This window comes from Rutilus rutilus (assembly GCF_951802725.1).
Source record: "Rutilus rutilus genome assembly, chromosome: 20".
NCBI classification, from domain to species: domain Eukaryota; kingdom Metazoa; phylum Chordata; class Actinopteri; order Cypriniformes; family Leuciscidae; genus Rutilus; species Rutilus rutilus.
This window is the reverse complement of record NC_140225.1, coordinates 30820112-30837469: the sequence shown is the minus strand read 5'-3', so window position 1 is coordinate 30837469 and position 17358 is coordinate 30820112. Positions and strand designations below refer to the sequence as shown.

At 39.8% G+C, this 17358-nt stretch overlaps 1 protein-coding gene across 2 annotated transcripts in view; it reads left to right on the top strand.

Annotated features, from left to right (window-relative positions):
• Nucleotides 1-1849, top strand: part of qkib (QKI, KH domain containing, RNA binding b) — a 105975-nt gene extending 104126 nt beyond the window's left edge. Inside the window, exon 8 of one of the 2 annotated variants that reach the window (XM_084392139.1) lies at nt 1729-1849. In XM_084392139.1, the coding sequence (XP_084248265.1) occupies nt 1729-1745 (17 nt within the window). In that variant the 3' untranslated portion in view covers nt 1746-1849. The remainder of the gene's footprint in view (nt 1-1728) is intronic. The other variant, XM_084392141.1, reaches the window with a different exon arrangement.
• Nucleotides 1850-17358: the final 15509 nt, after the last annotated feature.

Below are 17358 nucleotides of genomic sequence, written 5' to 3'. Positions count from 1 at the left end.
AAGATCTGTCTTTCACCGTGGACCGAAGTTCAGGTTTGAAGTCAAATAGCGAAAAGATAGAGGAGCTAATGTTGGATTGATCTCTTGGCTCTAACAAATCATTTGAATGCATTATTATTTATTAACAATTCATTGGTTTAAGATAATGCACTCCAGATCCAAAGCCAACATCTGATCTTGAATCTCTCCTGGACAAATCAAAAATCATATCCTGTCACGCTTAAGCCTAGTGTGACCGCTCCTTCAGTCTGTCCATTCACTTGACTGCTACTAACCATTAGACACATTTATCACTGTTGTATTCTTTTGTATTTCCTGAGTGTTTTCTCTCTTGATTTCTTCCTTCTTAACACGTGACCTGTCAGGATATATGCTTTTACCTCATGATTTTATTATATAACAAAGATGAAGACCAACAGTTCTTCCACGGCTCTCACATTCAGTCAACCCACAGCAAAAGTTTCGTGCAATTAATGATCAAATTAGTTAAAGCTGAAGTCATTTAGTCGCAAATGTTTGTTTTCAAACGGGTTTATTGAATATTTCCCCTGTTTTCAATTGGACGAACCAACAGAAAGTCCCGCCTAATTTATTTGTATAGCACTTTTCACAAAATACGTTTCAAATCAGCTTTACAGAAAATCCTAGTGGCCTAGTGGGAAGTTGCTTGTCTAGTGGCTATGTTCATGCAACTGGCCCCTGATGTTAACGTTTATGACATGTTAGTATATTAGCAGATTATAATATACTTTACATTTTGCGCCAATACAAGCAAGAGATTTGCTATATAGTATGGATTGCTTTACGTGACTGTACTGGATGTATGCAGATAAAGTTGGATTTAATATATATTCAACTTCATATAGAGAGCTGTGCGATAATACAGTTTTGGGGAAACCTATATTTGGCGTACTTATAAATGAACAAATTCATATTAAGATGGGATAAATAAATATTTTAATATAGAATTACACCTTAAATGTTTTCATATAAATCTACACTTAAATTTAGCATAGCTAAATGCGTTTTATGTCTAGCACTGAGAGCCCGGGACACACCAAGCTGACGTCAAAGAACTAGCGGCGAAGAAAGCTGACTGTGTTGTCGCCTCTCGTCGGCTGCGTCTCGGACAAAACGTTGCGCTTGGACGCACCAAAATGACTAAAGGCGACTAGCATGAGTGTTCTGTGCTGCCTAAGTAAATATCTGTCCATATCAGCATCAGATATCAATAGTCTATTTTCATCATTCAAAAAGTGAAACCGAAACTAGAGCGCTTGCTTACCATTTTAAATATCAATCACGCTGATCACTTGTTTTCATTGCAGTCGTCTCATGTTATTATGAACATATTCGAATGCTCTGGTAAGATGGCGTAAAATTATAACAGCCTTCTGTCTGTGCCGTCTTGACTTCTTCGCTCGCTTTCATTACTTCTCGTTCGCCAAACTGAACGGCCAATCAGAGTTCTCTATCTCACCGACAGCATCCGACTAGACCGAAAAAAATAAGCTGGCCGTCGCTCAAAAACGTCCCGGCCTTCAAAGCTGTGCTGTGGGGAGACTCGACTGAATCAAGAGCCTGTTCTTGTGATCGGTTTATAAATGCTTTTCATATTGTCATCCTGCTTTCACTAGCTGAAACTAATCTCCTCTATCTTTTGTTTCCTTCCTCCTTTCCTTGTTTCCCTCCCCCTTTTCTGTTCGTTTGTCTCTCTAACCCACTCAGCCACCACTGGCAACTAACCCCTGACCTTCTGACCTCTTCACCCAATGATGACCTGCCCATTACCTGCCTGCAGATCACATCTCTGCCCTAAAATGAATGAATGAAAGACAACAAAAAAAAAAAAAAAAAAAAAGAGTATCTAAGAGCTGTCCCAGGCAGTGGATATACAGCTTGCACTCGTTGGACACGGAGACGCTCCTGCCGCAGTAGATCTGCACTCTTTGTAAGCAATAAGCAATAATGATTTGCCCCGCTCCCTCTAAATCAAAGCCAGACCTTCAGCGATCCCAGTCCGCTGTCGAAACCCGACAGCTCCATGACGGCACTGAGGAAACGGACCGCTCCGGTGATCCTGCAGTTACGGTAATGAGTCTGAATGTAACGCATGACGGTGTGAACGGTGCATGCACCTCTGTATCGCATCATCGCAACCCGGTACACCGTTTGAGAAGCGATTTCAGTGAGACGGCTGAAATCACGGAAGAAGAAGAAGACGACGATCTCCCTTCCGGAACAATCCGACACTTTCAGTGAACAAGCCTCTCTGAGGATGTATAAGCCATGCTTGCCTATCTGCTGTACAAATGTATGAAATTTGTAGATAAAAGTTCAAAGAGTGACAAAAAGAAAACATGTACAGAAACAACACTTTTATGATCCTCCAGAGAACGTATATTTTTACTACTCGATATTTTATACTGTCGAATATTGTGAAGAGAACAAAAAAAACAGAACAATACTGAACCCTTTATGAAGTGAAAACAATCCAGTTTTCTGTAATTGGATGTAGACGTGGATGACCAAAACAACCCTCTCGTTGTGCCGATGGGGCTGGTAGGGAAATATCATTCAAGTGCCTTATCATAGTTCTCATGATTCATGTTCAATATGAATGTCATCATCAGTGGTGAATGATCAGACCAGGGCTGTATTTCCCAGAAAGCATTGTGTCTACGCCGGACTCGAGCGGCGCAAAGCGATGCGATAAAAGCCAGTAGAACCCATTATGATCAGTGATGCTGTCTACACTGGATGTGACGCATCCCCGAGAGTAAACCGATGGCCAACCATTATGGCCTCTATGATCTACTTACGATGCTTTTGGGAAACCCGGCCCGGGTCGGTACACACAGCTTTCCCTTCCGAAACCACATAACTGACGGCTCGCCAGCCTATACCTGCCTTCCTGTTTCCCAGTATCACACTGTCAAACAGACTCGGGGAGTGAAAGTGTATTAGTTGCCTTCAGTCTTGACACATCCTTCAGAATTGTAGGTATTTTGCTCACAGTACTTGAATGAATTAATTTGCACATTATGTTTAAGTGTAGTGCACTGTTATATCAGTATGGTACGATACAGTCACTGCAACAACAAAAAAATACTTGGCAACACTTTATTTTAAGGTGATGTAGTTACACGTTACTACATGTACTTACTGTAGAAACAACAGTAAATTATGCATTTTTACAAGTAACTAACCCTAACCATAGCTCTATAGTAAGTACATGTAGTTAACTAATATTACTCAGTACTTATTTGAGCAAGTAGAATGTAATTTTAAAGTGTCAGTGTTACAGTGTGATTATACATTTAAGTACTGAGTAATAATAATTAACTACATGTACTTACTCTAGGGTTAGAGTTAGGATTAGGGTTAGTTACTTGTAATTATGCATAATTTACTGTTATTACTATAGTAAGTACATGTAACATGTGTAACAAGGACACTGAAACAAAGTGTTACCAAATAAAGTGTAACCAAAAACGTTTTTAATCAGTATTTGTGTCTTGTTTTACAGTTAAAATATCAAAATATCCTCAATAAGCAGTGTTATTATAGTATCATTTAGAGACTATTATACCTTTTTATTAATATTTGGAATTAATTTGAGGTAAATTGTTTGTCAGTTTTTAGTTTAATGTATTTTCCCTCGAATATAGCTTTTATTCATTTATAATTTTTAGTTTCACGCCTACATCAAATCAAGTTAAACTAAATGAAAATGAATATATATATATATATATATATATATATATATATATATATATATATATATTGAGTTATGTCAGTTAATGTTTATTTTATGTCCAGCAATTAGTGTTTTGATGTTTTTAGCTTGAGTTAAAAACTGCAATAAGGAAGTAAAAAAAAAAAAAAAAAAAGAGTTTTGAGAGAATATATAGTTTATCTTCCTTGTTTTAAGCATAAATCTCACCAAATGAATAAATAAATGTTTCCAGTTGAGTGAGAATAATCAACTTTAATTCAAGAGATATTCTCTGCCAGCAAGTTTTGATATTGTATAATTTTGCCTCTGAAGTGAAACAAAACAAATACTGATTAAAGAATGATATTTTGTGGATTTGAGACAGCATGTACAGTAGTTGGTGATGGGATGAAAGCGGCGGGTAAGCTGTGTGTACTGTCACGTTCGTCCCCCTCGAAACTCTTTCTTTACTATGCAACACAATGGCCTCTTGAGGGGCGTCTCTGTGACATCAAACATGTCTTCCTGTTGTGTCTGCATTCCCCTTCATTTTCACTTATGATTCTCCAGTGCCATAACAATATTATGATATCAACGAAGGTACTGATATCAAGGTCTGATGCGTTTGAAAGTATGAAATGTGAATGATCTATGTATTAAAAGCAGTTTTTTTGGGGGGGGGGGGTTAGTAAGAATACAGATATAAAAAAAATTATAATAAAATACTTAATGAAGAAAGATGCGAGGTGAGTTATACAGTCATTGATAAAGCATGATGTCTCACACTCAATAGCAATTAAAAGTATATTATTCTGATTAGTCCTGGTTTTTAAGTTCAACAGTGAAGTGTGTAATAAAAAAAATTATGATTTTCCGAGCATGGTCAGTCCAACAGGAAGCCCCGCCCCCCGACCCGTACCATTGGTTAAGCCAAATGACACATATCGACTCGTGCTTTGAGAGATCTACTTTATAGTTGTTTCTGCACGTGAAACTGGGATAAAGGGGGGAAAAAAGTATTTTAACATCAACAAAATTACACACTTTGGCTTTAAGAATCAAGTTTGATCATGTGAATGTCTTTTATCATACATGTGGATATGTGTGTACGACATGCAGTCTTTCAGTCTCAAACGTGTGTGTTCCCTGCCCAAGTATTGCCTATGAGAAGACATGTCTGTTTTAACAGCCATTGTTACAGGTTTATAATGTATTTTTCTATCTTATTTTCTATGTATCTAATAAACAACATTAAATGCCTTGTCTCTGTATCCTGACTAGATGAAAAGATGTCGTCATGTTGTTTCACATGAATCAGTGTGCTTTTCGCTCATTAAAAGCCGATAGCGCATCAGGGTGTTTTATCATAAGCAAGTAATATTGCATGCCATTATCCAGCACTGATTTATCATATGGTTATTTGCTGATGTGACTAAACAAGGTCCTTGGTGGGGTTTTCGTGGCTGGAGACTCGGCTGCTATGCATCAGCTCTGACCTGTGCCAAGAAAGCACTTTCACAATTGCTGGAGCTCTATTTCATCCTGCCCTTAATAAGTCATGCGCAAGCTGGCTTTGTCATTAGCTTCAAAGCTACATAATGCAGGGGATATTTAACGCTCTTCCCTAATAGACAATCAATCAGTGAAGTGTACTCAGAAAAGATGCTTCTCTTTGCTCGTGACCTTGAGCAGAGAAATCAATACAGCATCAATAGCACCTCGACACAATACACTACCACATTATTGGGTTTTGCCATGGTCAGTATTGCCAGATGTCAGACTTTTACTGATTAAATGGGCTGGAACTGCAATATTTAGCTAATGGCATTATGGTTATACTTTTTAGTACATTTAAATCCACTTCTTCATTGGATTAACTGCATTGAAAGTCATTATAAAAAGCACTCATTATAGCAAAATATCCGACTGATGCGATTGTCCGATCAAGCGTTCCAGAGAGTCCCGTAATTATGAATGATACTTAGTGGAAGAATTGTTTATTGTGATTATTGCTGAAAATAAAATCTAATCATTCAAGGACCATTGGTGTCTTTTATCGTTGTTGCAAACATGTTCTTAAGGAAGCAGAGGCTGTGATGTTACCGTGTTCAGGTCAGGTCAACCCCTCCAAATGTGACGATCCCATTGTGAATGAACGCCTTCAAAAAAGTCTGCTATTTATTTTTATGTATAAAAACACATTAGACCTACACTGTATTGTTTATAAAAATTTAATAATTGCCTTTTGTATTCCATTGTAGCTACTAAACAAATTGGTGAAATATAACAGATTTGCATGCAAATGTTTTTTTTACTCTTAAAATAATCATTTAATATAATGAGTTCTAAAATTTATACTTTAGACTTTTAAAAAGCAGAATTAAATTGTAATATTATCAGATTTGGTTAATGTAAAAAAATTAAAATCCTTACGTTAAACATATTACATGAATATAATGAGTTCAAGTTAACTTTGACATCCCTAAATCGACATTTTGTAAAATATGTTATAGGCTTATCAACGGTAACGGTAAGACAAAAACACATTTTGAATGGATTGATGATGTACTGACAAAACTATTTTGAACAAATAGTGTACCTGTAAACTAAAATTATTATTCAAAATATGAATGAATAGCACTATTGCATAAACAATCCTAAAATAACACTGGTTTAAAGCACTCCACTTCCCACCAATTCCCATTTACCATGGTAAGTTCACATGAATGGGTGGCCTATAGTGGCTTTATTTGGCTCTCCCTTTAAAAACGTTTTAAAGCCGAACAACAAAACTTGGGCTCCTGCACCAAACAGCCCATCAGACAACACCAAGCAGGGTTTCCGTTTCATCTTAATTTCTGTAACTGCTCAAAACAAGCAAGTTCATAATCCTTCTTCATTCCTCTCTTTCTCCATTGTCTTTTCCCTACTTTCTCTTCCTCCCCGTCTTCTTGGACCAATCCAGGGCCGTTGAGTGGAATTGTGAAGTTTATCACTGGGCTCGAATTGCCTGGGCCTCTGTGGCCCTCTGCTCTGGGCTGATAAGACATGCCAGGGGCCCCGTCGGCTGTTTGGTCATAGAAATCGCATCTTGAGTCGCTGTTGGGTTTTGAGCCATGAAAGTGTTTGTTTGTGCAAGTAGGAGAGAAAGCGACTCTGCTCCCTGGATCTCACGATTGGGCCGCAGGACACCCGCTCTCTCCTTGACTCCAGCTTTTCCCACTCTTTTCTTTGCTCTCGTTCCCCCACTTTGGTTTCTCTCTCAGCTTGAAGGCAGAGGGGGTGTCAATTATCCCGTGGTTGGAGGAGAGGATGTTCGGCGTCGAAGGCTCTGCATCCCACTGTGCTGAGATGGGAGGATGAAGGGTAAAGCGAGTTGCTTACTCTGGTAATTAAAACAGTGATGGTGCATTGAAGGAAGCTGTTGGAGGGAGCGACTTTTCATTTCCACACCGCGGCATACAACATAAACCACCAGACTGATAATTAAAGCACTGTTTGCTCTCATTATTAGTTTACAAAACAAGCTGTTTAAAAGTTAAGACTATAAAAACAGTAGATTCATGAGACATAGGCCAAAACTTCTCGCAACTTTACTCAGGGGTGTAGGTTGCGGAGGGTCAGGTCCCTAGTGAATGAAAGATGCTACTATATAGCTTTACAGAACAATTATATTTTCAACTTGAAAGTAAATATACATATAATGTAATACATTTTGAATTGTAATTTTTTGTCAATAAATTCATAAATCCAATCAAACTTTCAACCATCTACCCCTATCTCATTTGTGCGATAAGTTGTTACGTGATGAATCTGCATTTTGGCCCATAACAGCCCAACAGATGTTTGTTTTAAAACAGAGGGTGAGTAATTTTTCACTGCTTTACTTGCTTAATAAAAGCCCACTTTAAAATATAGTGGTTATAGTGCATTTTCAACGTGTTTATTGCTAAGTTTAGCTCAGCAAAACAGACTCAGTTCAGCCCTTACAAGTAATCCGCGTGCAATGTATCTGGTTGCCATGATAACTTCATGTGCTTGATGCTCTCTGTAGTCATAGTAAAATCTCTTCAATATTATTATATATGGAATTACACGGTGTCACATTGTGTGGCTGTAACGAGCACACGGAGATGGAGTCCAATATCAACTATATAGTTGCCCTTTGCCCTTGGGCTGACCAAGGGCAAAGAAAACGGTGGATATGACGGAGGGAGAAACCAGGGCAGCGATGATGGTGGGAGGAGATGAGAGCAGAAGGAGCCAGGTTGGAACCCAGAGCACAGCCAGGATGAAGGCCCACGGCAGGGTTGAAGGAGGGAGGAGCCATGGTGGAGACTTTGCAGGCGTGCCCAGGGGATGACAGACTGAGACTGAGATAATGGAGGCTGAGACCCATGCAGAGCCGAAGAGCTAATGAGACCAAGCTACACCGATGGATCAGGAGATGGAGCCGCAGTGAGGTGATGCAAGGGTGCCAGAGAACTGAGGCAGAGCCAGTGGGACTGATGAAAGGGTGGAGGCGCAGCTGAAGGACTGGAAGTCCATGGCACAGACAGAGCGACGACTAACCAAGGCGGAGCCGGAGGGACGAGAGAGCCTGGTGATATCTCATCCTAGGGATTAATATCTCATTCCTACCCCTAAACCTAACCCTACCCATAACTTTTCCCTAAAATCAGAGGGAAATGATAGATGAATAACACTGATGTTGAAGCACCTCACCCTGGTTCTAAGCCTAAACTTGACATAAACTGTAAACTTGTCCCTCAAATCTGATTGGTTGATTGGAAAGTTGTTCCAGGATCAACAAAGATGTTGATCCAGGACCATGTGGTACTTGGTGAAATCACGTTCACCGAGGTAGGAGTGGAAGGCAGGGCAGGAACACAAATATCAACTCTGTGCTGGGTGACAAAACGGGCAGGATACAATCACTCTCCCAATCAAGGTCAGTGCTTCCACACTCGCCATAATTAAAGGAAACAGGCTCCACTCCATTCCCTCATACTCCACCAGTAATCCCTATTTAACAGATGATGTAGTCGGCTCAAACACCTGGTCAGACTCGTTAGGCTCGGGTTCCGGGGCGATATCTAGCTCTGGCGTCCACTCTTGCATCGCGGCAGGCTCGGGGTCCGTGTCAGTATTGGGCTCAGGCGTTTTGTCCATTGGGACGGTGGCGACATGTGTGGAATTTTGGTAGTTTGATCCTCCTCCATTTCGCAGATGGTAAAGCGGGACCTGAAGTGAAATAAGACCCAGAAACTCTTGAAAGCTTCCTCGAGGTCCGTCTCCAGGCAGGCGCGCTCTAGTCTCCGCATTTAAGCCTGCACACACAGGCTATCGTTGTCGTAGTGGACAAGGTGGCATAAATCTAGGAAAGCCTGCTTGTGTCTCTCAAAGGAGCTGTCACCTTGAGAGAGAAGGAGGATCTGAACTGCCACTAGATCCAATTCTTCAAGGTCAGAATGGATCTAAATGCATCAGTTTACGTTTTATATACAAAAGAACTCAGGACTATAGACAGGAACAGAACAGCCAACCGACAATGAACTGAAAGAAACACGGGCCTTAAATACACTTTTAGTAATTTAAGTTTTAGGTTTACTATTCATATTTTATTTCAGCTTATCTATCTATCTATCTATCTATCTATCTATCTATATATATATATATAGTGTGTGTGTGTGCGTGTGCGTGTGCGTGTGCGTGTGCGTGTGTGTGTGAGCAGTACAGTATATATATAGTTCTTGATTTTGGTGTTTTGTTTTGTGTGTTTTTCATGTACTATTTTGTGTTTTAATGTGAATTTTCAAGAGATATTGTATCTCAGTGGAACCTTCCTGGTTAAATAAAATAAATATATATATTGATAGTTGTAAGCAAAGAGTTTTGTTATTGTAACGATTTGGTTTTGGGTGGCTGTAATAATCACACTAACAAAGTCTTTACTTGGAAAACACGCCGGAGAATACAGGAATAAAACTCACAGGACACAACCACTTTAACACAAATGACACAGAACCATGAACAGAGGAAACTAAGGGTTTAAACACAGATGAACAGATGTGGAACTAATTTCCTCATTTAAGGTTTAAGGTCATTTAACAGTTATACCCATAAATACATGTTATTTATGTCCATTCAAGCATAAAACAAGGCCTCAACTTGATCAGAAACCTAATAAAGGTAACAAAATTATATTATTTAAATTTAAATATTATTATAATAGAATAAAAATACAGTCACAAGGTGTACATAGGCTGTATAAGAGCACAAGCCTAATCATAACCAGTCCTTAAAAGTCAGCTCCACAAAAGTCTGCGAATTAGAAGCTGAATTCGACTTAGAGAGAGCAAGAAAGAGAGGGTCCCTTTGCTGACTGCATTAGCATGTGAGGGTGGTATCACATTCCTACTGAATCGGCAAACTCATTCCCTACACTTAGGAGCCAGGACGCCTCCCTAATGTGGAGTGTAACACAACGCAGTGAGCCTGGGAGAAGGTGATGAGGTGGGGGTGGAGGCTAATGAGAGGGTAATTGTGCCAGTGAGAGCTGAAAGAGCGTTTGATAGGCCAGAGGAGGGAAAGCTGAGATGTCCTGGGTGAGAGAAAGAGCCCTGCGGGGGTGTTTAACAGGAGCAGGAAGGATCGTCTTAACTGAGCAGAGCACTGCTGACCTTCATGTCCGAGCGGGGCGCTCCGGCTCAGCTTTCTGGTGACAGGGAGCCGTGCTTCACTGCAGAACGGGACATGCGGTCAGGCCCTGCTGACTCCAGTCGGGACAAATTGTTGCTCACACGAAGGGTAACGAATGTAAGGTACAGCAGCCATGGGAAGTATATGTTTGCATTCACAAATTATCAACACTATGGCATTTATATTAAAGAAAGACAAGCGCACTTTACAAGCAGGAAATTTGACAAAAAAAATCTTCATGACAACAGATGTCAAACATTACCGGATCATGTTCATATATAGTTAATGTGATTCTCTACACCTGTCTCTATGCCTCTCCTGTGTGAACCTCAGGAGAACTGACTTCATACATCCAGTAAAAATCACCAAAATACCAGCTACCCCTATATGCTAATTTAAAGGTTTCTAATTTCTTTTAGAGGTCTCCAACAATAGGTTTACATGGATCCAAGGTAAAGAACACTTCAATCTTCTCATAATATACATTGCAGCATCACTTCTTCTCTCACAACGTCTGAAATGGTTCAATCAAGGATTCAGTCTCTCTAAACCCCTCCCTTTCCATGAGCCTACTCTGCTCTGATTGGTCAGATGGCCCAGTCTGTTGTGATTGGTCGACTGCTTACAGTGCGTTTCGGAAACCAAACACCCATTATCATATCTGAATTTCAGCTCCAGCTCTTCCTCAACACTTGATACACAATGAGATGAAGGATGGCGTAGGTTTTACCATGTCACTTCCAGTGCGAGTCCTCGTTCACTTGAAGTGCAGAAAACAGCGTCTTCTCGACATGTCGACAACACGAACCAAACTCTTCCAGTTTCAGCTACAACTACAGTGTTTGAGGGACAAAGTAGATGTTGTTCACGGGCAGCCAATGAACACCATAGACTGGCATTATGCAAATTTGTTACAGACCTATGTAGGTTTGAGCAGGAATTAGATAGATAGATAGATAGATAGATAGATAGATAGATAGATAGATAGATAGATAGATAGATAGATAGATAGATAGATAGATAGATAGATAGATAGATAGATAGATAGATAGATAGATAGATAGATAGATAGATAGATAGATAGATAGATCTTTATTAGTCATTGTTAAAAGAAACTAAGACTGGAATTACTGAAGACTCGTTTCAGGCAGTTCAGAATCGCTTCTTTCTTTTGGGAGACAATAACTATATAACAACAATAATAACCTTTATTCTCCAGTTTGATAATGTAGACCTTTTACATTCACAAACAGCTTAATTACACACTGCATGTAAGGCAATATCTGAAAAAGCATAATAGGGGCACTCTAAAAGGTAATGAACCTTTTAGAGTTATTTCAGAATTTAAAAACGATGCGTGACAATGAGTGCCTTTTCTTTCTTTTTTTGCATTTAACTTATTTCATAAATGATGAACTTTACACAGTTAACCAATTTTATCATATGCAACATACATGTAACAGTACATACTTATTTATGCATATAGGCCTAATACAAGAAGACAACACTGAACACAAACTACATTCAATTGTATTTAGGATGTCAAATATTATTTGGAATAACACCAGGAAAGTGATTGGAAGTTAAATTCTGGGTTCAATATGAGGTAAGCTCAGTTGACATCATTTGTCTCTCGCTTTCTTTATAAAATACAAAAATCAAGGTTATGTTAAAGCTCTTACAACGGAAGTGAATGGGGACGATTTTTGGAAGACTTAAAAGCAGAAATGAGAAGCTTATCATTTTTTTTAAAGCACTTACTGTACATGGGCCTCCAATGTAGAAACTTGTGGTCAACGTGTTGATATAGCCTACTTATTATAGCCTTACTTATTATTAAAAAATAATAATTATAATTTTTTGTATAGATTTAGCTATTCACCTACACAATATATTCACCTATATTTAGCCTACATTTTCAACCACCCAAGTCTGTTCTGGGATGTAACAACTACTTTTTACAACCGAATCAATTCCCAGTCGATAACATCAAGTCCCATCCTACATTTTTTTCCTTATATGATACTTGTAAAAAATGTCCAATTGCAGAAACAAAATGGGTAGCAAACTGCAAACTTTACAAGAAAAAGTAACATAAAAGCAGTGTTTTCCATTGACCTCCCAGAGGCTTCACATTGTTTTCACCTGATGTTCCTATAATGAGTATTTTGTAAATAGTCAACACTATAATGAGCAGTGTTATCATGAAACAGCGTGGTGGAGCCGCAAAGTTTCGCAGCACTTCTGGTTTCAGTTAGTCGGCCTGAGGCGAGGTTTGTGCATTATAAACATCACCAAATGAACAGCAGCTTCGCTCTATTGTAAAAGTGGAGTAATTAGCTTCTGCTTATCTGCTTATTCTGCCCTTTGGCACTAGTTGAATTTCACCCCCATTAAACCGCAGCCTTATCAGCAGCTGACATAGTGTAATGCCCATTTCTGACGAGTTTTGAAACACACATCGGTGTAATGTTTCTGCAAGACCTCGAGATGCGGAGAGGCCAGAGGGAGGGATTAGAGAAGAAAAAAATCAAATAAATAAATGCATTAAAAACAAGCTTCTTTTTTTTTTTGCTTTTGAAAATCAAAGGCTGCTGGGAAAGGAGCTTTTTGCTTTCCGTGAATATCCGTGCACGACCGGCATTGAACGGCACGTCGCAGATCTCATTCTAGATGTGACAATAACTCTCCATTTGCCCGAAGTCAATGTCAAACAATAATGAGAGATGTTTGAGTGGATGTCACACTTTCTTTTGGTTCTCGGGGGATAGCATAGAGGTTTTTTCGGATTCGCTAGTAATTGCGATGAAATCAGGGATCGTGTGAAAGGAACGTCGAGTCGGAACGCGTCCTCATTCAGTTCCGATTTATGCAAATAGCTCCCACTACAAATCACTTCCACTGTATGCAGCAGAGACACGCCGTTCAAACACTTCACCGCTAAATCACTCAGTGGGTGTATTTGCAGCAGCAGGGACCTGAAAATGAGGACATTTATTCCCTCGCTCTTTCCCCGGGAAAGAATGTTTCCGAGTATGTTTGTTTCATATGCTAATTCTCCCTGTGAGAACACCGTGAATGAGTTGGGTCCTAAATGCTTATTTTGGCCATTTAGCATCCGACAAAAAAGCCCCACGGTGGCACGGAGAGTTGGCCTGAAGTGACCCAGGCAGGTAGCCAAACCAGCCGGAGAAGAGTCTTTACAAAGCATCGTGAGAACTTCTCCCAGCTCACAATGCTTTTCCCCCTCTCAAAGACTTAAGCATGTTTCCGCTCGCTGGAGATGAGTTTGCTCCAAAGAAAGACGTTTTTGCAAAACTGATTCAGTCCAATGGGCGAATCTCACGAAAACATGTCAGGCTCACATTTCACCGTAAAACCAAAATAAACACCTATTTTTCCTAAAACTACAAAAATGATTTGAAGCCTGTTTGTTTGTAAGATGTTTTGCATTATAAGCACCTCCCCCTACTTCGACAAACTCCGCCTCTTTACGAAACATCCCATATGAAAGAAGTGTTGGCCTACATTTCTTTAAGCATGAGATTTTCTTTCTTTTTGCAGTTGCATGATTAAAAACAGCATAATTGAACTGTGCCGCTGTTACTGTTACTAAAGGGTTAGTTCACCCAAAAATGAAAATTCTCTTAGTAATTACTCACCCTCATGTTGTTTCAACCCCGTAAGACTTTCATTCATCTTCGGAACACAAATTAACATATTTTTGATTAAATCTGAGAGCTGTCTAGGTAATCGATATCTGCCAGCCCAGAAAAATTAGTAAAGACATCGTTAAAATAGTCCAAGTGACTACAGTGGCTAGTTTATCAAGCGACGAGAATACTTTTGTGCGCAAAAAACAAACAAAAATAACGACTTTATTCAGCTATTCATTTTCTTCAGTGTGGGCCTGTGAGTGACTTCACGTAGTGTAACAGCGCAGCGCTTCTGGGTTGTACGTCAGAACATAGGCTCACTATTGGCCAGCATCAAACGCATGACCAGCGTCGGCCAATAGTGAGCCTACGTTCTGACGTACAACCCAGAAGCGTTGGCTGTTACACTACGTGAAGTCTTACGGGTTTGGAACAACATGAGGGTGAGTAATTACTGACAGAATTATCATTTTGGGGTGAACTAACCCTTTACCAACGCCTTTACTACATGAATCAATATGAAATATGATCAATATGTTAGCAGGTCTTCTGCACCAGTTGTTCTCAACAGGGGTCTAATCAAACTTACACTTTTCTCTGGTATACCTCTCTTCAGAAGGTATATCTTTATTTCCATGCATTTGAAAACTATTTTCTTACATTTTGTCATTCCAAACGTCTAGTGTTTTAAAGACTTGAAGACACAAGGACTGCTGCTACTGTTGACTCCACATGATTTATCACTCGTCTTTGAATTTTTCCTCATTTCTAAGTCACCTTGAAAAGTGTATGCTAAATAAATGAATCTCAATGTGTTCAAAACATTTTGTACTTTTACTACTTGTCAAAGGCAGCTTTTTTGTCATTTTTCACATTGTAGAGCGATGGTGAAAACTAAATCTGATATTTAAAAAATGGAATCTCCTTCTCCGAGCCTTTGGGGTTGTTTTTCCTTTTTCCTATATTCTTGATGCTTCAGGAGTGAAGTATAGAATCATGTCACGCACTTCTGATTTTAACAAAAAAATTCATGTGAATCCTGTCTATCAACAGTGGCCAAAAAAAGTGATATTTCTTTTTAATGACGCTACAAGTGTCATGAACTATTGGAGACGCAAGGGTTGAGGATCCAAATGCAGAAGTTTATTAAAAGGTAATCCAAAGACGCCATACAAACAACAGCCAAAGGTAAAAGCACAAGCAAACTGTCCAAACAATATCAGAGTCCAGGGCAAAGGCAAAACAGAGACATCCAAAGGAACTGGGCAGAAAGTCAAAAACCATGAACGTGAGAAACCAAAGATAGAGCGCTCGGAGATGCATGACTTTTAAAGGCGTAATGTACTTTTATAGTATTCATTCATATTTTGAATTACCTTTATTTTTTCAGTTTTTGCTTATTTCTTTTTTTATATTTCTGTTAGCTTTATTTCATTTTTATTTCAGTTTCAGTTGTGGTCATTTTAGCACTTTCTAATGTTCATATTTGAAGTTGTTTTTCCATCCAGTATTTATATTTTATTTCACTTTTATTTCAGTTACTGAAAACTATTTTTAATAGTTTTAGTTGTAGCTTTAGTTACCAATAACAACACTGAAGCACACAGGGCCAACTTAAATTAGAAAAGATGGCTGCGTCCGCAATCGCATACGTCCCTAATATAGTAGGCGAAACAATTTATGTGACAAAAGATCTATGTCTGAATTCACAGTCCTCAAAAGAGTCTGCAAAAAGTACCTGGATGACCCGCTGAAGTGTGCATACGGTGGACACTTTACTATCCCATGAGGCCACGGGAGAGGATTGGCAGTGAAGCGACACAACTAACGCTGGAAAGTCACATGATAATGACAACATGGCGAATGCAGTACATCCAGATATAGGACATACTTTTTAGCGGTTAATAATTACTTATTCAAAATAAGCACCTACTCAAGAGAGTATTTCAGACGCAGTCATAGTCTGTCAGAAAGCTTTGATTGGTCAGTCACTTTTTAAGGCGGGGATTAGCAAAGGGTTATTTTTGTTTTATTTAGTTTTGTTACATTTTCTTTTATGCGAAACAAATGCATTCTTTTCTTTTGATTTTGAATTGAAATACCCTACAGATTTCCCTGGGATCCATAGTGCTGAAATAAATTACTCATGAATGGCTTCTTTACTCTTTATCATTTTGACTTCATTCAGCACATGGATTATAAAGTTCAGTAGATACAGGACACTGTGAGATCACAAAACTCAACTGAACGTTCAGACTCTTTGTCTGGGTGAGCGGCTGGACCATGAAGAATTGCAGATTTGTTTCTGAGGTGTAATTCTTGTGGGTCTCTCTCTCTCTCTCTCTCTCTCTCACACACACACACACTGACCGATTTCAAAGAGGAACACCCCCTCCCCTCCCATTCGCTGTTCTGTTTCCACGTTTCCATAGCAGCCGAGCTTCGTTGTGTTTTCGCCCCCTTTTTTGTTTTGCACGGAGAGGCATCTCATAATGGGGGTCTAAAGGGAACAGGAAGGGAACACTAGCGGGAAAGGGGGAGACTGCGGGCCGAAGCTGTGAAAAAGCAACAAAAACAGTAAGAAATGCATTGATAATGACATCACCAGCATTTCCCACAGTGGCCAGTGTCTTAATGGAGCTGGAGCTTCATTCATCGGCCCCGGGTTTGGCTTTCCGAGAGCCTGGGGAGGCCAGCGCTCCCTTCATCTCAATGGGCTTTTTGTTGAGGAACAGAGGAGCTGTTCTAGGCTTGGAGAAAAGCTCAGCTAATTCACTTTAGGGTTACCAGGAAGCCTGAGCCCGCAAGGTTGGCAACAATGGCAAACTTGATTGCCTCACTTCGATGGCCCAAGAACTCCCAGCTGGAGCACCAGAATGGGAACTTGTTTTCTCTGTTCTGTATGTTTCTTTCTCTCGCAGCCCCGCCTCTCTGTGTTCACACACATTCATTTCTTCATCTCTTCCTCTGATGGGATCCCATGGCCGCCTGACCGACCCTGACATATTTCAGGGAGGGACAGTAAGAGTCTTTCTCAGATCTGTGCCTGATGTTAGAGCGCCCCCTGTCGGTTGTGGAGTGCAAGGTCAGAGAGGAAGTCGTTTTACACCTAAACCCATCCATCCATCTTCCATTAGCGTTATTCCCACTCATTTTTACAGGATCCGCTTCACACACACATTCACTCACACACACTCCTACAACAATTTGGCATATTCAGTCCACCTAACCTGCATGTCCTTGAACTGTGGATGAAACCGGAGGAAACCCACACTGACACGG